The sequence below is a fragment of the Strigops habroptila genome, chromosome 10 (assembly GCF_004027225.2).
Source record: "Strigops habroptila isolate Jane chromosome 10, bStrHab1.2.pri, whole genome shotgun sequence".
Classification (NCBI taxonomy): domain Eukaryota; kingdom Metazoa; phylum Chordata; class Aves; order Psittaciformes; family Psittacidae; genus Strigops; species Strigops habroptila.
The window spans coordinates 11,045,220-11,065,760 of NC_046359.1; the positions used below are offsets into that span (position 1 = coordinate 11,045,220).

General features: G+C 39.5%; 1 protein-coding gene across 3 annotated transcripts in view; it reads right to left on the minus strand.

The window, feature by feature from the left end:
• The window catches only part of RPS6KA2 (ribosomal protein S6 kinase A2), a 280,539-nt gene that overhangs the window by 90,260 nt on the left and 169,738 nt on the right, over nucleotides 1–20,541 (minus strand). For all 3 annotated transcript variants that reach the window (XM_030499206.1, XM_030499204.1, XM_030499205.1), the window contains one exon: nucleotides 2,972–3,088. In XM_030499206.1, coding sequence (XP_030355066.1) covers nucleotides 2,972–3,088 — 117 coding nt within the window. The remainder of the gene's footprint in view (nucleotides 1–2,971; nucleotides 3,089–20,541) is intronic.

Here is a 20,541-nt window from a genome sequence, read left to right on the forward strand (position 1 = left end):
TGAAAATAAAATAAACAAGTGTTTTAGCTGATTCCCAGGACTCACTCTGTCTGCTGAGGTCAGAAATACCAGACAACAGTGTCTCTGCTTTTTTATTTCAGCACTTGTGTTACTGGACAGAAACAAAAGTAAAGCCAAATACAGAAATACATACAAGCCCATGTACATAGCATATACTTATAAACATGTAAATTAACAAAGGCTAGATGAGATTATGTAGCTCATGAATGTCTACTTGGATTACAAAAATCTGTAGCAATTATTTTATTCATTGCCTCTTCAGGAACCACACAGCTTTGTCTCCACCCAGAATATGAAAAGCCAAAAAAAGAAAGGAGGAAGTCTCTTTCTAGCACACTATTTTCAAGTTGAAAAACTCTTCCTCCTGAAAAAGTACCTGTAAACAGATTATCTTTTTTTTTTTTTTTTTTAGAACACCCTTTGAGGAAAGCTTTGTGGGAAGGGAGAACAACTTTTAACAAGCAGGTAGAGAAGCTGCAAAAACCCCCCAAACCCATGTAAATTCTCTCTGAGCACTTTAACCAGGGCTCTTACATCTGACAGCATCACAGCTACAACACTTCAACAATATGTTCTGATACTTTTCTGTTGAGACTTTCCTTCTCAAGATGTTTCCTGTACATATGAGATATGCATAGCTCCTCAGCCGAGCTGCCCTAACTAGCTGAGCTTGGGCACACATTGCTTGTTCCCATCTCCTCTTTCCTAGTTTGATGAACATAGAAATACCTCTGATGCTCACAACTGTAGGAACAAATGATGAAGTCTGGATACAACAGGAGCACATAAGACTTTATCAAGTGCTTTTCATTAACTTTCATGATAAATTAAGATCAGCTGCTCCAGCATTAACAGGAAGTCAAGTCATTTAGAAGTTTGGCTAGACAGAGAAATGTTGGGAAATTTTTCTATCCAGCCCAAGTAAAAGATTCATTTTTTGCATCATCCTGAAAGCAAGGAGGAAGTCAAAAGCAAGCTTGCTCAAACACTAGATTTTCACAGCTGTATTACTAATCTGTAAAAATGGTTATGGAACCTTTACACAAAAAACAACCCAAAACCCCAAACATATAAAATAATTATTTTAAGCTGTACTGCACATAGAACAGTACAGCATCTGCAGAAATACTGGGCTGCAGTTCTAGTAATATCTTCCATGCAATCTTGCAAAGCATGTAATACTCATATCGCTGTAATAAGCAAAATTACCAACTGACGTTACTAGTCACTAGTCAGCTATTCCCTGTAGCACAGGATTCCCTCCAAAACAGATGACTCAAGAACACTGTGTGCTGTTTCAGAGAACATCAAAATAATCATCAACCAAAAAGGAAACAGAACAAATGAAAATGCATTGTATTGCAAAATGATATCATCCTTCTGATTCTTACAAGCAAAATTTCATTGCTCTTGAAACCACCAAGTGGTCCTGGAGCACTTACTTGACTGGTTATCTCAGCTATACTATACTAGTTTGCCAGAACAGCACAGGCATGCTGCTGAGCATGACTTTCAGTTTTCTAGTTTGATATGCATGCAAACACCTCAGGTTATTAATACCCAAACTAGCAAAACTCCCTTAGCTGGAGCAATGGGAGTATGACCCAAATCCCAACCTAAAAAGTTAAGCAAGTGTTGTGACTTTTAAGAGTGTTGCAAGCACCCCCTCTGACACCAAAGGCATCTTCCCTAATCCTGCAAGAAATTATTTAGGCCTCAGGTGAACGACTTGAAAACCTACTGTTCTTCTCTTTCTTGTACTGAGTCATACAGTACATCTAATTTTGAGTTGTTTCATTTTTCACATTTTTCAATATTTAAACCAAGTATCATTACTGCGCTCTCAAGAAATTCTCTAGATCAAAACTTGGTCATGAAGGCTAACTTTCTTGGTATCACTCATCTCATGAAACTTCTAGCAGACTTGCTTATCAATATAATTCTAGAATAGTCAGGAAGTTGATAAATACTCTCAACATTGCTTCTTTCAGGAATAAAACTAAAGTCCCTGATTCATTGTTAGGGTGCTCAGCTTTGTGCTGGCTACCTCAGCAACTTTCGGGTACAGGACAGTTCTTCAAGCTAGCCAGAATGATCCACCACTGAATTGAAAGCTGGGAAATATTTCTTTAAAACTCCACAAAATAATAGACTTCAAATGATAAAGACTTCCATGCCTGGTTTAAATCAGGCTCACTGTTCCACAGGTTTCAAAGTCTTACTTATTTACAGCATGGAAAGAGTTTAAGACTGAACTGATTCCTCCCTCTTTCTCTCCATCTTTTCTTCCTATTCTCATTTCCAACTGACACATTCTGCTGAAGAAGAACTGTCTCTGGGATTAAGAAAAGCCTTGGACTTAAAATAGAAATGTTGTTTCTCAGAAATTAGCTTGTGGTCATGCAGGTAGGAGTTTTTTTTCCCATGCTATCACCACAATGATTGCTCTCTTCAGCACTGGGTTTGACTCCAGGATCCTTTCAGCAAAGCATACGGGCTTCTGAGTGTAAGGTAAAGAGCAGTCTGGGACTTTGAAATGTGCTTGAGATCCCATTTGCCCTCAGGGGGAACTCGACAGCTAACTTCTTTAAGCCTTTGAATGTTCCTACTTACGTCCTCCAACTAAACAGCAGTGGTGCATTCACATCCCTGGTGGGTAGGTCAGAAAGAGGAAGGGGCAGGGAGGGCTAATTTTTTTAGAGAGTGATGTCCACTAATGCTCACTTGTGCTCATTAGCCCATGTCCAGAGCCATAACCACCATTTCCTAAAGTATTTTATATACAAAAATCTATCTAAAACACAAAAATGTTATTAAAATTAAGATAGAATAGGTTTGGGCTTTGCAATGTAATTCATATATGAACAATGTTACTGGTGTAAATGAACTCAGAGAAAGGACATGACATTTTCAATGTTGCTCTAGGTTATTAGATGGCATTAAAAATTACCTTTCCATATGAACCTTGTCCTAATACTTTCAGCAGTTCAAACTGAGAAGGATCTGCTTTTTCAAAACCTTCCTTCACATGATGACTGATGTCTATTTCCTTCACAATACCTTCTTCCTGCAAAGGAAACAACAAAAAACAAAATACCCAAATCAGAGCTGTTATCCTAAGGAAACACGCTGTTTATTAAAATCTCATCTTCTGTGATGCTACAATCGTGTATGAAATTTTGAAAAAAAGAAACAAATGCTTGTCCAAATTTTCCATGTGGCTGTTACTGGCTGGGGAAGGTAACGTCAGGACATCCAGGCTTGCTGCTTCTGTTTATTGACCCTCAAGATACAACTAGGAATAGAATATGCAGGCTGAAACACAATAATATGCTCAAGAGCTTGGTGTGCCCATCACAGACCTTGCTAACAGAGCGGCATGTACTCAGATCTGTACAATAGAGGCTCCAGCACACTTCTTTTAACATTCTTTCTCATTCTCCGCCAAAGCATCACTTAAATCCATCTTAAAAAGCTCCCTTAGTCTTAAGCAGCAATTCTTATGAGTAGGCAATAAAGAAAAGGCATGGCTAGAAGCATTTTTCCCTGTTTACCTCAAAGAATGGAAAGTAACTATCAGTAACCCTCTAAATAGAAAACAAATTAACGATTTATCAATAAGGATTAATAAAGATGTGAAAATGGGGTGGTAGTGGAAGACAGACAGATGCTTTCTTGCTTGCAGGAACTAGCTTTATATGCTTTGGATTTTCCAAGTTCTTTTGTTAAAATATCTACGCTGTCAATAGAGGCACCAGTTGAAGTAGGACTTTTATCTTACAAACTGTGACATATGGCATTTGTTTTAGTTGTCTGGTTTACCTTATTTTGGCTTGTTCCTCCAAAAAGAGAGCGACTAGGTCATGTGAGACCCAGAGGGACTACATGGAGTTTGCAGCAATCCAGAAAGCCATTGAGCTGAAAAGAAACCTGGAAGAAAGGACCTGGTCTTCAAGGACACATTGGTGAGAAAAGAGAATGTTTACATGCCTTTTTATTTCTCTAGTGTTTTGTACACCTACATTTGAGTTTGGGTTTTGGGGGGTTTTTTTCTATTAAAACTACTTGTTCTAACTTCTCTACAAGTAAAATGTGGATTTTGAGTACAAAACCTTTTTATTTCATCTCCCAGGTTGAAAGGAATTACTCATTTAGGAATCAGTTTGAATATGTCTGCACCCAGCAGAAATAATTGGAAACTCATAAACATTATTTTTACATGAACTTTTTCTGCAATTGTCCTTTTCCTCCCAAAAAATATCTTGATAAAACCAGGAAATGTAACATTTGTTTCCCATTCTTAAAAATGAAGAAAGTAGAAATAACATCCCAAACTGAAAAATGCATTCACAAAAATGTTTGGCCAAAACACATTCATTTACTAAACAAGAATAAATTTCATTCATTTCTCCTCCAAAAAAATCGCTACCACTTTCTATCCACTGTAACTTATCCGGTGCATGGTTAGCATTACTGGGTTGCTCCTTATACGTGTAGCTCCATCCCTCCTCTTTCCTACGCTGCCTCTTTGCACTCATGTGCTTTGGAACAGGGACTATATTCTCTTCTTGGTTTGGAAAGCTTCCTCTACTTTGTGTGGGCTACCAGAATCACGGAAAATAATCATCATCTCACAGCAACTCGTTTTTCTGATCGCAATTCCTCTAGCTTAAGGTTTGTCTGAAAGGAAATGCTTGAAACTAATGACCAGTTTTCCCAGAGAGATTTTAAAGGTTTTCGAAGTACAGAACTGCCAGGATCTCTCCTCTTGTTTATCTGGTTTTAACTGCTGTGGGAGATAAAGTATCTCTTGGATATTAAAAATATTAATGTTTACATTTTTTTCTAAGTGAGAAAAACAATCGTAAACTGACACATATTCCATACACATTATTAGCTGTTTCCCAAGGAAACCAGGAATTACCTACATGCTGTTATCAAAGGCTCTACCAAGTTCTGAAATTATGAGCTTTCATACTGAGTGACATGCATCTTTAGGTAAACTGCCTGTAGCTAAGAGACTTGCACACTGGTAAAAATATTATTTTGAGCTTAGCCCACCCTGCCACACTATAGCTTAGATAAAGTATCTGGACTGGATACTTTGGCAAAGTATCTGTAAGCATCTTGTTCAGTGGTTATTCACTAAGGCTAAAAATTACTCTGATAGTCAGGCTCCTGAAACATCTCTACACCAGAGCTTGTATGCTTGGGAGTTTGCTCTCCATTGAGCACAGGCAGAGTTTGGGATGACTGGCTTCTGCAGGCCAGTCTCTGTGTGTGGACACCCCCTGACACCTGTCATATGATGAAAAAACTGTCGGTTTCTCAAGTCAGTGCACCTAGTCACTATTTCACTATTTTGCCCATCTCTGTTTTGCACAGAAGCACAGCACAGCAAGGACCATCCACTGCAAGCAGGCAAAGCAGCATGTGGATCCGAATTCTGAACTGTATTCGGGAGACAAACCTCTGCAAAAAAGCAGCTGACCCCAATTTTATGTACAACAGATATCTGCCTTAGATTTACTCCTTCTTTGAGCTGACACCTTGATCTCAAAAGCTGTGGATAAGATCTACCACAAACAGCAAAACCCTTTTTAATTAAGTTGGATTGTATTTCAACCAGCTACGTTTGCAAGTTTAAATCATGAGTGAGCTTCAATTTGTCCATTCACATTAGTCATCAGTGACAGGCCTACAACGTTAGGCATATTTCTCATTGTACTATTATATTTAATATAACCTCTTTAGGTTCATGAAAAGTGCTCAGTTACAAGAATATATTGTAAGCATTAAAGTGATAATAATTCAGCTTGCTGGAAGAATGCTTAAAAAATTCTAGCATTCCCAGAGAAACAACATAACTAATTCATAACTTGCAATAAAAACAACACTTTAATTACATGCATCTTTAATTAAAATCTCAGAAAAATATTATTTAAAAGGAATGGGACCAAATACAAGGCCTGGCAGTGTTTAGCAGAGAACACTAAGTTTTAAAATTAAAAAACCTTACATTATGTGACTTCATAGAAATATAAAACCATTGGTTAGAAGGGGCTTCTGGGGGTCATCCAGTCCAACACTCCTGCCCAAATATCATGGACACTTGATCAGACCGGCTGTTTTTTGTCTGCTGTGGTTCTCAGTGTCTCAAACACTGAGGCTTGAGCCACTTCCTATGTAAGATTATTCTCTTTTGATTTGCCTCGCTTGGAAATGCCCACAGTCATGTCGAGCTGCCCGTTTCACAGGTCCTTGGAGGAAGCAGGATATTTTTCTAGGAAGGTAGGATTTCCTGTGGATTTCCTGTGGTCTCCTCACTAGAAAAGGGCAGCAAAGCAGCTCTGAAAAAAGCATGCCAGACAGCTCTTTTTTCACTGATCATCACTACAGTGGCGTTACTTGTGAGCTCTCCCAGAGGTAGACAGTATTTTAACCATTACAACAAATCCATTTCCCACTGGAGAAAAAAGCCAAACTGTCAGTACTTGGGACTGAAGATGGACACAGCCCCTTAAAATAAATGTATGTTTGCAAACATGCATCTATTTGCCTTGAATGTATTTCTATATTCTTATTACTTATTTTCTTGCATGAATTCTGGAATGACTTCTGTTTCCTTGCCTTTGTAGAAAAAAGTTCCCCTACCATTTATGTCTTTTGAAGTCTCCCTGTATTAAACTAATATGGAATGTGATATAACTTTTCTCAGGTGCTGATGATCAGAGTGAAGCCCAAACTATTGGAGCACAAGCATCACGGGCAGATCTCAACTATTTTTGCTCTGAGTTGCATCTTAGGAACTTCTCTCACATGGAAGTTTTGCACTAGTCCAGCAAATGCAATGTATCTGCATTAGGAATTTGCATAAGAACAATAAAACTGAGGCAAGAAATTCACAATACAGACAAAGCCTGCACGCTGAAGAAGTTGTTTTGATGGAAAGGATTTCATTCTGGAATAAAACATGAGCCAACTTCCAAAATGGTTTTGATCAGTGAAGTTGGTGGAGTCAAAAACGAATGTTCCACAGTTTGGTCTTGCAACAGCTGTGCAAAGCAGCCCGAGCTCTTGTTCCCTGCTGACTTGTCCCGACACTGCATTAGCAGAAATGCTTGACTTGATGAAGCTTAATCTTTTGTAAACTTCTCTAAATATTTACATTTGCACAAAAACCATCATCCTGTGACAAAAGTGAGATGGATGTTCTTGGCGGCTTGAAGAAAGCACATGGTCAAGCATGGGGAAGGACCACGAGAGGGAGGGCAATGAACTGGAATACATGATGAAAGAGGAATGCACAGTGCTTCTCTGTGCTAATACAAGAAAGACCTATTCAGGGCCTGATTCCATATTGTGTTATTCACTTAAAGGCATCCATCCAAGGCCCCCAAGCTGGCAGAAATTTTGGACATGCAAGTAACCCAGTATTTGAATGGCAGAGCTATTTTGATCTCCTTTCATTTGGGACATTGAAGAAGACAGCCTCTGTTCTTACTGTGTGACTGGATGGCACAGACACATCTGGTTTGGTGCCTCCAGGAAACAGCTGTTCCCTGTAGCACTGATCACAGCTCACTTCCAAGGTTTCCTCATGCATCAAAGATTTTACTTGGAGAGAGAGGAGCTAATGCTCAGTGGCTGCTGGAGAGCAACCACAGAAACCTCTTCCAACTGCAACAATACTTCCTGACTCACTGTCACGTGTCTGAGTAGGATTGGGAAGCATAGGGGTATAGGCCTGGGAACGGGTTACAAAAAGTCAAGCAGAAGGGCAGGCTTTCCTGGAAAGTAGCTCTTTTCAGCCATACAGCCTCTTATCTTGCCTGCTCCACAGCCTCTCAGCAAAAATTATGGAAGGAACATCTCCTAGAAAACTGAGAGGTTTAGCAACCCCTTTTGGAGTCTCATTTGGCTCCTCCCCAACAGGTTTCTGAAGAGCAGAGCTGAGGACATCCTTAAATCCAAAGACCACCTTAATTGTGCCCAATATATTTCAACCACATACAAAAACTTTCCTCACCAAGATTTCCTGAAATGGTCTGAAGCATCTGGCCAGAGGTCGCTCCAGAATCAGCTACTTTTAACTATGGGCAATTTTATGCAACCATCTCCTATGGGAAAAAATTATGGTGCTAATGTGTGACGATTATTGCTTTGCAAAATCAGTAAGATGGGATTCTCATTTTTATTCCTTGCCTGACCATCTCCCCAGTTGCGCTGGATCAAGACTGCTATGCATGTATGGCTGTAAAGAGTAAGCTTCATTTTCCAATAAAAATATGTGCAGTTTTGATGTGCGAGTTCTCCAGCCTTCAGATCTGTTGGGCATGTTTTAGGGCCTAAGGTCAATGAAGAAATGAATGAAAATGTCTAAGAGGAAATAAGAAGTAACGTTAAGCCTAAAGAGAATTTATTGTTGTTTGAGAGAATTGTTGTAAGTCTATAGCATATGCTCAACAAAGAGACTTTGTTACCAGCCTTACCATTGGCAAGTTACCACTTAATATAAACCCAAATCACAACTATTTAACTTCCAAGTAACACAGGCAACACAACATTCCAAAATAATACGGTCCATCAGGAAAGCATGTTTTAAACTCCAGTAAAGGAATAATTAGGACAGGATATATCTGATAAAGATGAGGCCAGGTTTCCAACTCTGTTTCACAGGTTCTAATCTGGCTCAATCCATAGGAGAGTAATTTTTGTCAAGACATAATAGGCAATTCAAATGCTGCTTAGTTCAGGAAATGAATTGCTGGCCTGTGTTCAGTTCTTTGAGTACAAGTATCCACATTTAAAAAAAAATAACGTATAGGAGCATTTTCATTAGCTTCTTCCCAAGCCAGTTTCCAGCAGCTGGAGTAAAATGTGAAAAAGAAATCTTCCATTTTAAATAGTTTGTAATCCAAGTTCTGGCTTCTGTTGTGGCCTGGAAAGATGCAAACTGAGCAATAATACCGTAAATGGGTCTGGTTGTTTTGCTCTCTACTGTCAAATTAACATTTGCTTTAGCAACAATGAATTGGACTTACTGAGCCCTTAGAGAAGCACGTGGAATTCACTGTGAATTTACTGGCCATTGTACTAGGTCTGTCTTTGGTTTTCAAGGATAAAATCACCTACCTTCTCAAAAGCTCATATACAGTTAAATAATACACAATAATTTTTAGAGAGCTTGTGATTTCCTTACCACAGCTTTCACAACTGTGAATAAAAGTGTTATCTTGCATATGGAATTCTACCAAACAGATCAAAGCTTAGTGGAAACCAAAAAACTCAGCGTAATTTCTGGGGAGTGCAACGCTATCAGTCCCTGCTAAACTCAGCACATCTTTCTTCAAAGAGAACCTACTGCACTCTCTTTAGCACTTCTCTCCAGCTCACATTTTTTATCTTACATTTTTAGTTTCCTGTTCCCAATGCATGTCTCTACAGGTGAGGTTTAGCTGAAATGAAACAAACTAAATGTGAAGAGAAGAGTCACAGAAAGCAAAGGCAGTAAATACAATCTGCTGGATAGATTAGCGAAGTCAATGAGTTTGAAGTTTGAGTACCTGGGAAACCTGGGTTCAATATTTTGTGCTACCAGGCTTCCTAAAATATCTTTGATGAATCACTTAGGGTTGGATTCAGCTAAATAAATGCAAGTATTTATAGTGCAGGAGACAATGTTTTGAACTAATCGTCTAGGTTTACTTTGCAGTCAATAGACAGAAGCAGGCACTTCATGATTAAAAGATCAGATGAAGTCGCATCCTAACAGTGCACATTTCTCTCTGCTAACAATGAAGAAAGCCTAACATAACTTATTGAGATAGGGGCTTCTGCAGTTGCATGAGATGAATTTATGTTAAATGTAAAATTTTGAAAAACACATAAATAGACTACTCTTGTAGATTTTGGATGGCATTGGAGAGATGTTTGCAGATCCATGCCATGAAAATGTTAACACTGCTATTGAAATTAAATATTTTTCAAAACAACTTAGATACTTGAAACATCCGGGCACTTAAAAGTACTCTAAGGTGTTGGGAATAATCCAGTTATCAGGATTTTGCAGCTCTGGTAAATTAGGCATTATTTCTACATCCTCCCCTACTTGAAAAATAAGGATATTTGCTTTTTGCTATTTCTTGGGAATAGTGTGTGAATTGACACTGAAAAAAAAAAAAAAGTGAAATTATCTCATACTGCAGTAATGGATAGAAAAATAATCTGAAATGATTCCAGTAATACATGATAATGGGTGACCTGCAACCGAATGCTCTTTTAGCTCAGACTGAGACATCTTGGTCTTGGAGATCTTTATTTGATGACTATAGTGTCTTTACAGACTCAGTTCCTGACTAGGACAAGTACATACAACACAATGACTTTGAAGATGGATGAGGAGAACCATCTTCCTATTCAAAACACAGATACACATGAAGCAGAGGGAGATGCCAATTCTTGATCTTTCAACTCTGGACTCAAATTATTAGCCAAAGTAACTCTAATATTTATGCTAATTCTGGTGAAAACTGCAATAGTTTGTGTGGATTGGAAAGTAGAAAGACCTCATAAAAAACAAAACCAAAAACCCTACTGAAGTAAGGGGTTAAAAAAAGCAGAACAAAAGCAGAACCATCTGGTCACAAATAATACAAACAGTTGGCCAGCCTTACTCATGCAGCAGCACTCTACAAATACTCAGATACGTTTGTGAACTTTAACAGAAACAGTCTCAAAATGAGTCACACCATTAAAGGACAAAGAACTCAGCTATATTGCTCTAAGCTACAATAAATAAGAGCAGGAACATTTTCATTAACATCTTACTTGGCATGGTTTACAGGTGTGCCTTTGGCCTTTACATCTCAGAAGAGCTGTAAGGTCCACCACAGACTGATTGTTTCTGCTGTGGAAAACGCAAAACAAGAACACTTGCTGCTCATTCACTAAGTAACTGCAAGTCTGGATCTGGTGCCCAGCCCTCCCAGGAGTGCCACTGCCTCCCACCACTGCAGCCTGCTAACCATGCTGCCTGGCAGCTGCTGCAGTGCGCCAGCCCCCCATGGGAAGTCCTAATTTGATGGCAACCCATTGTTCATGCACTTCCATGGCAGGCTAAAGGTAGCCCCCACACTCCTGTGTCCCAGCTTTCCCTCTGTAACATGCAGGTAAGCCCATCTTCCTTTTTCATGGGGTTACTGGAGTATAAGGGCCCTGGAAAGGCTATGAAATGCTCAGATACTACGATATCAGGCTCAGATAAGAAAGAAAGCAGACATAAGGTCTATCTGTTCAGGATACTATTCAAGAAATACAAATACTTTCCAAACAGCTCCAGTTCCCTTATTGCTGTACTCAGCTGCTTCACAGAATAGAAAAAAAGTGCCTGATGTTTTACTAGTGCATTTGAGTGTGAAATAAAACCTCCAGCTGCACTAGGAAGATAAACTGCTTAAGCAAAACATATTTGCAACCATTTCCTCACCGTTTCTCAATCCAAATAAAACACTGCTCACCATAGCAGTGTAAATGACACCTCAGCACAGAAAGTAGAAAATGCTGTAACAAAGCCCTGGCGTATTTGCATAGTGATTTGAAAGAACCGAATCATCTTTAATATGAATAGTAAAGAAAAAATATCAGGTTTCACCTTGAAACGTGAGGTGGAATGGACAAAAGGCTGTAACAAGAGATAATCACATTCAAAAGCATTGGATTAGTCAGTTTAGGAAAAACAGGAGTCTGCTGTTTACAAATCACTTGTAGGGTTTGGTAATTATAATTTTCTCTCCAAAAAGAATACTAGCCTGCTAGCACATTTTGCATCCTCCCATTAATTAAATTAAAGCTTCAGCTAAGGGTTCAACCAGCTTGTACTTCGCAAACTGGAATACTGTTGCTATTACAGTTGCTATTATGTTAGGAAAAAACATGTTGTAACAAGGTTAGTTATCTCAGTGGCAGTTTACAGGCAGAGACGGATTAATGTGAGGTCATTACGGAATCAGGGCAAATACAAATTAGTTTTAATGCCTCTGTTCACAGCTTGGAGCATCAGTGAAGGCACTGAATGTGAGTGGTGATGGAGCTGAAACAGGAATGGAGATTGCAAAAGGGAAATTCTACAGAGAAAATAGGACAGGATTTACCAACAACATGGACAGCGGAAGAAGATGGGGAGGGCAGAGAGAAAAGGTGGTATTGAAAAGGACACTGAACTTACAGGTCAAGGGCAACTGTGGTTTGTGCTTATGCAAACAGAGAAGTAAACTGAGGGAACACTGGGAGAAAACTGTTTTGACTCTGCAAACTATCACAACTGTAATATTAAACAACCTGAAATGCAACTTTTTCTCTTTTATGCAGGAGCTTCATCCCATTTAAATAGGAAGCCACCAACCTGGGCTGAGGAAAGAGAGTGCAGGCATGCAGGTATGTACTGATCTGATGGGAAGCTGGTAAGCAGCCCTGGTACACTCAGAACTGCTCCCAAAAGCAAGGGTGAGAGCACGATGGGGACCAGGCTTTCCTGCACAGGTAGCTAAGAGCCCTGAGGGTCCAGCCTTACCCACTAACTCAACTGGGCCACCAAAACACAAATGAACGCTGTGGATCCAGGCTCTGCTTATTCATGTAGACTCTGGCTTTAACGCTTTGACTTATGCAAAAAGCGCACAGACAAAACAAAAAAAAATGTTACACAAAGTGCCTGACAATGCCTCACCCCATGCTGGGCTCCAGTTTCATGGACAAATATTTAACAAGGGATACTAGAACTGCATATTTACCTCTTCAGCTGTGCACTTTTATTACGTTCATGGCTAAGACCCAGGTCATTATTTGCAGAAGCACGTATTTCAGTGCCTAAGGACTGTTACCACGCACAAGTACCTGTCTAAACAGATTTTCAGCAGCCTACTGGAAATCTGACCCAGGAAAAGGCCCATTACATTTTGTGGTTTTGTGAACTACTAAGAAGCCTCTAATTTAGTTTGTGTCCCTCAAAGATTCACATGGTGGATCTCCAAGGAACAAGCTGCTGATTACCACACATCCTCTTTTCTGTGAAGGCAAATACTGTTTACAATTACAATGTTATACAGCACAAAACAGCAGCATATAGTATGTATGTATATCACACTGAAAATACATTATTTTAGGAATGAGAATGAACAAAATGCAGAAAATCCATTGGAATGCAAAGAAACACCTTTACCACATTTTTTGGAAGACTCCCTCATTTCAAAGAGGTCAAACTGCTGCACCAGTCTTGCCCTTTTGCAGAGAATCTCAACATATAATGTGTTTTTGTATAATAAAATTGCATGTGTGATAAGTTTGTTGGTTCTCAGCTGATTGGGATCTTGGTGGCTTATCATTACAGCTTCACAGCTGCAATAATTAAAAGCTTTGCATGTAACATTGCAATGCCAAATTCCTAAATACCACCAGACAGATTTTCTAAATTTTAATTATTATTTATAAAACAGCTATATATTTGTGGGAAAAAGCCATTAAATGAATATGCTCAAACACAGAAATGGATCAACAGCAGTTCAGCCAAAGCTGATCCACAGTCTACTAAATTCTGGAAGTACTTCCAGAATAGGATTCATCCAAACATATGCCTTTGTCTGAGGGAGCTGTCTAAGCTTCTCTACAGCTGACAGAGAAATGGGTGCTCTTAGGCTTTGATTTGTATCAGACAAAATCAGGCCCTTAAAACAGGACTTAGTAAATGTGCCCCTTTTCTCTCTGCTGACTGTAAAGGAACTCTAGGCTGATAAACTGAGATACAGATTAATTCTCCCTTCCCACCTCCCTCAGTGACTCCTTTAGCATTGCATGGAACACATGTGCTTTTCAAAAGATGCACAATGCATCATACCAGACACTTCCAGGCCAGCCTTTGATCGATCCACCTTTTTCGCTATGGGTTTTCTACAGCCTTCAATAGACAATGTGAGATGCTCCCATCGTTTTATCTTTCTGGTTCAAAGAGATTTATTGTGAAGCTCAATGGTTGTGTGTTGTAAGGAGCAAACTCAGAGCCCCTGTCTATTCAGGCTTGCCAGCCTTGGCAGATATGTAGGGCAGTCTCCTTCTGGCCCACTAAGGTAATCCAATCCCAAAGGATAAGTGGACTCTGCACTCCCCTTTGCTGCAAACTGTAAATGGACAAGGTGGAGAGAGAAGATCAACCTGTATCTACTGTCCTACTGAACAGATGGATTTGTTCTTAACTGATTATAGAACTACACTCACAAAAAGACCATAGCACAGATACATGTCTTCATTATCTCGGAGCCATCAACAGAAAGGTGCATAGTGCAACTCCCATAGGCTCTCCCATAAGTGTATCCCCAACAAGCTGGAGAAACTAAAGCTACTGTAACAGTAAAGTGTGCAAGATTGTTCCTATGCTCAGAGCAGGCACAAAGCCTGGGGAGGTAGCCTTCCATTCAGAGAAAATTGAATGGGCACAGACTGAAGGAGTTCTTCCTATTCTACTTTTAATATTCAAGTATTGCTTCAGTTAGTGACCTGAACAAAGACAAACAAACAGCAAAATACAATGCCACACTTCACACGTGCATAATGCAATTTTAAAATATCAAGCTAATAAAAGAAAAAGGCTTTTTGATGCTCTGTATGATGGGCACTATCACACTCATAGTCAAAATCACCAGCTGGCTCCACTGGGCTGCAATGCCAGTGAAATCCTTAATGCAGCTGGGAGACAAAATCATGAAGAAGAAACTGATGCAACAGTATAATCACTGAGCTCTCTTTCCACATAAAAAAATTTAAAGTTCATTTGAACTCAGTACTCCTGTACAAAACATAGGATACCAAGCAACAGCTACTACTGTTCCTTTACAGATAAGGTATTTACTGTGCTTCTCAGTGAATCCTAGGCAATTTAGTCTGCAGTAGGTTGTAGCCTTTATACTGAGTCTTATTTTATAACCCTAGCCAACTAGCCATATCTGCACCACTTTTTATTATATTAATGTTTTATAAATAATAGCACAAAGACAACTAAATGTTAAATGAAACGATTCAGTAACAACAGGAAGCTAAAATTAATATTATGGACAGAGAAAAACTAGACAATACAATCAGAAGATGACAAGTGAAAGCCAAAGAGCAAAGCCGAAACCACACGAAGTTGCACTTCAAAGAAGGGCTTAATGAAACACACAAGTCCGGTGCTCATTTTTAATCCCCATTTGCCCTATGATAAACAATGAGCAATGCCACAGTTTTTCCAAGAAGCCATGGGAGGTAAGGTTTCTGTAATTTAAGAAAATACTGTAAGAAAAAAAAAAAAAAACTATCATGTAAAACACAATGAAAAGCTGATTACAAATTGACACACATTTTGCATTGTTTGTATTCCTAAAGTTATTTACATTTAAAACTGTTCTTTTTCATGGCCAACTATACAGCAGGGTCCCACTGTGCCAAAGCAGAGTACCAGTTTGCTTTGTTAAATGCTCAATTTTCTCAAAAACATTATTTTTGGACTGTGTTTTTTCTGATTGGTTTTCAATGTTCAAAATGCTTCTTTACCTACAAAGTCAGAATAAATTTACATCTGCTATCCTTGAACTTATAACTGAAACTGTCTGTACAGGGCAATATCAAAATCTTTAGTCCTCATAAACCTCCTTATGCTTATGAAGATACACATGGATGTCATCAGTGAGTTTGCATTAAGCTATGTTACTGGATCTATCTGAAAAGTAAAGTAACATATGAATTACAGCCCTCCACAGCTGCAATACCTAAACTTCCAGTTATATGATGCAGTAAGTAAAGCTGGGTGACATATAACACTGATGCGTAAGCAGTCTTCATTTGGAGGTAAAAGTGACGTAAAAATTCACATCAGCTTCTCATTTCTGTAACTACTTTTATGCCAACAATCTGTAACTGTATGTTTTAAGGACAATGATGGTTGAGTAGGTGCACTTATAACTAAGATTCCTGGAACTGCGGAGAGCAGAAGAGCAATCCAAGCCATTTTTCTCAAGGGTACTGAAAATAGAGCTGGCCTTTTGTACACAGGCTGCAATTTGACCCAACATATTCCAAACACAGTAAGCATTACAGGAAATGCACAACATTATTTCCAATTATTAACAGGAAAAAACATATATAGAGACACATGTATACTGGGTTTTATCTGGAACAAAATCAGAACAAAATGATTTTTATTTTTTACTGAAGATTATCTAAAGACCTAAGGAGTCCCTCACATACTAAACAGTCCCTATCAGCCAAGTTAACTCCTGAACACCTCTCCCTCAGTAGTCACCAATGAAAGACATAATCCCTTGCAGTGTTTTTTTCCCTAGCAAACAAGCAAATCGGGTTCCTCCCTGCCCAACCTGGAAACCTCCTGCCTTCCTTCCAGTCCTCCTGTCTCAAAATTTGGGTTGCAAGATGAGTCTGGGAGAGTGCTGGCAGGAGCAACAGGTCTGGGTTGGGCAGGAGCGGAGATGGGATGCAGCTGCAGGTCCCTGCGTGCCATGCCAGCCCCATGAAGGGCATGATGGGGAGGTGAATGGAGCAGCTGCTCATCAGCAGGTCCGCAGCCCAAGAGATGCATTGCCTCAAATAGGCCTCCAGCTTCTCTGCACTAGGGTAGTTGTAACCAGTCTCTTAAATCCTGACTCTTAACCAAGCCGCAGGTGCATGGGGTTGCGGCTCACATAACCTATACCACCTGGGAGAAGTGGCATTAATGAAAGGAGCCAGGACACGTTGTAGTTGTGGTGAGCTCTGGGAGAGACATAAGGCAAAACACACAGGGCACATTCCAGTAGCACAGCCTCAAAGGGACGACGGAAGGGTTTGGGTTGTGAAGAGTCACACTAAGCAAAGCTGACATAATCTCCCAGCCACACAACTGTTCAACACTGCAGGGTAATCCCTTGGCTATTATAAGTGCCACAGAAATCCTGGGCAAAGGCAACAAAGAGGCTTGTAATCTGTGTGAACACTGCAGACAGGTAGTAGGGGAGCTCTAAGACTTGGTCTTGCAACTACCTCCCAGCCCACTCTGGGACTTGGGGAAAACAGGTAACATTGCTGGTCTAAACTGGGGCCGTTCCCCACCTTCTAATTTGCGCACAAAAACTGCAAGCCCTAAACCAAGCCTGTTATAATGTCTACCTACACTAATTAGCTGATCATATAAGACTGGAGACATGCACCAAACCTAAATTATATTATGCGTAAAGTCAGGAGCAATAAACCTAATCACAGCAAGAAAGATTCAGGTTAGATATGAGGAAAATCCTTCTCTGGCACTTACGGTTTAACAAATGCCACTGAATGTGTAACAAATGCTATTTAACATTAACAAGCTTGTATGCTACCTTCCTTAAACTTTTTTGTTTTATCCTATCTGATATTACACTCTTTTTCTGTGCTTTTTCAAGTGCCCACAGTGTGTGTGCATGGCTGTAAATACAAGAAATACTATATAAACGATGGCTATTACAACATTCATAGCAAATATTCATGATCCATCTTACAAATTTAGGGCCCAGATCTAAAACCCCCCTCACTCTAGTAATAGGCATAATTCTGGATTTATTCTTCTTAGCTCCATTGCCAGCACTGCAAGTAGATGTTAGAGAAGAAATTGCTTTTGTAATACTTTTTCAGGATCAGGCCCTAAAAATGGAGGATACAGATGGCGAACACAAGATGCGCACTGAGTGAAAACAACTCTTGCTTTCCACAGTGGCAGAATGCCAGTTAGTTAGAGCCTGCTGATGATGGCACAAGAAAAGGAAGAACTGTCATGCATGTGTGCCAAATTTACTCATTTTCAAAGTGAATTGGGCATCACTGTTGCAGCTAATCAACAAAATGAGATAAGTGGGGCAACAAATTATGCCCCTTTTAATCAACTAGCACTGTCATCTCCTTTGTAAACAGGGAGAGTTTCTAAATTTTTTGGTAAGTTTGTTTTTTGGTAAGTTTGAAGCAGTAAAAGAAGATGGAAACATCCTGTTAACAAATTACTGGCTCAATTCAAAGACCATCAAAGGACTTTCTACAAATTTCAGATCAGGATCGAAATACATAAATACCATCACTCCATGAATGAATGTCAAACATGAAGTGCAGATTCATCACTTGCGTTTTTACGAGTTATTAGAGAAAAGAATAAATTATTAGACTCTGATTATGGATTTCGAATAGTGTGACTATACTATATTGATGAAGGCACAAAGGTATTTATTGTACTTGCTGCTTGGCTGCATCAGTCTAGACAACAACCAGGTAATGGAGTATTTCACCTCTTGCTTTAAGCGGGAGTAGAAAGAAAAGGCAGAGTTCCACCACCTTATCTAACTTCAGAATGCAAGTCTCCTCTGAAAAAGATAAATTCCCACCATCAGGGGGGAATTCCCAATGCTCTAGATACACCATCCTAGCCAGAAGAGCTCCAGCACTGTAACCATTTATATTTTAGCACTCCTCAGTGCAGAAAAGCTCAGTTCCAGAATGTAATGCTACACAAAGAGCAACCATAAACAAACTGGTTTATGGATTAAAAAGAATCCCTGGAAGTGGCTTAGATATTTAAAGAAACTTCTACTAAAGTGATACAGGTCTGAAAACATGATCAACTAAACAAAAAACCTCCATATATATAGAAAATGGCTATGAAATCTAGGTTATCATTCAGTTTTGAAAGCTCCTTGCACAGGATGCCAGCAGAGGTTGCAGTTCAACAAAAATCTTTCTATAATAAGATATTATCTAACATTTTCTATTACTATCTAATAATTTCCTTTAATAAGAGTGTTATCAAATCCAGTAAGTCGAGCTAATTCAACTGGAAGCCAAATAAGAAGCTACACGGTTCACCTGGTTTATGAAAGATTCAGAACCTTTAGTAATCCACTTAAAATGATTCGCCAAACAAACTACTTGACTACAAAAGGTGAATATACAACCTTTGCTTATAAATGTGTAAAGTAACTGCCTGAGGAACAGCCCAGCATTGCATTATTACTACAATGTCCCTTCATTTTTGTTTTCTCTCTCTGTGAGGAGGAAATTAAATTCTTTTTAGAGTTTCAACTGCCATTGAAAAACATTTCAACAATCCAAATACAGGATTTACTCCACTGACCACTAATGCTAAAGGCCCCAAAACCACTTACTCTGAACAAAGATGAGTTTTGCAATTTGTAGCTGCATCTATAAAGCAATGAAAAATTGACGGTTTCCTTTGGACTGCCATAGAAAGAGCTGCTTTGTACATTTCTTTCCTCAGGGAACGCATTGCTACGATTTTCCATTGGAGAGTTTCTGTATTCCTGCATTGCTAAAGTGACTGCCATGCTGACCTCATTTGGGTCATCAAAAACCTAGGATTAATCACATGTCCAAAACAAACAATTAACTGTTACATAAATTTACTTGCTTGATTACCTGTGCTGTTTAGAGCATGCTAGGGCTTACGGAACTGTATGGAAATGTTAGGTACACAGCTCTCAGGTACCAAAGCTGGCAATGCAGTGCTCAGAGCTGCTTGCACAGGGATATTTTCATACAGCTCCTCTTTATGTAACGCAGGCATAACCTTGACCTGGCAGGCACAGCTCTCTTGAAACACCACTATGAGAGGTCAGTCCCATTAGATTTCACAGATCTTCAGCATATGCTCACTAGACGGGATAAGTACCCAATGTGTGTTGGCAGGAGGTTACCTACTCTGCACTCAAGGGATATTCTGGTTTCCAAAAGATCAAACAGTGGCACATTAGAGGAACTGTATAGGACTCCACTGCCTGTTCCCCAGTCCCATTTCTGCTGATACAAGCTTGTGCCCAACACAACTCTCTGAAGGAACTCCAAATTCTCTTTTTTCCAGAGGTCCTGAGAGTCCCCAAACATGGAAAGCCAAGATGAGCTGCAGGTATCCAGCCTTTGGAAAGTCATCATTTGCATGGGTCACAGTATGCCCCACTTCTCCCCTGACTTGCATGCTTTAGTGGTCTTTCAGATCTTAATGGTCCTTGCCATTTTGTGGGTTAAGCAACATGTGGTCGGATAATCAGAAGAGAAGAGACTAACAAGTCAGAATGTCTGTCATTACCTGCAGACATTCTGAAAATCGCCATCGTCACAAATCCAACGGACAGAGACATCAATTACAGTAATCCTAGAGGTAGACAGTATTTGCATAGAAAGAGTATTTAATCTTTTAAGTAGAACCCATGGCAAAATAGGGTTCTCTATTTCCAAAAATGTCGGTTCCAGTATTTCAGGAAATACACAGTGAAATTGGTGCTTGCAATGTCCCTAAATGTAGATAGGGTCGCGCTTCTAGTGGTTAGCCAATTCTAGAATAAAGGACTACTTAGCACGAAGGAAAGAAAACCAAAACCATTTAGCCGGTAACAGCTTCAGCTCTCATTGACAATTGCCTCTTCATGGCTTCTGGGACTACTTGCATGTACAGCAGCATACATGTGTTTA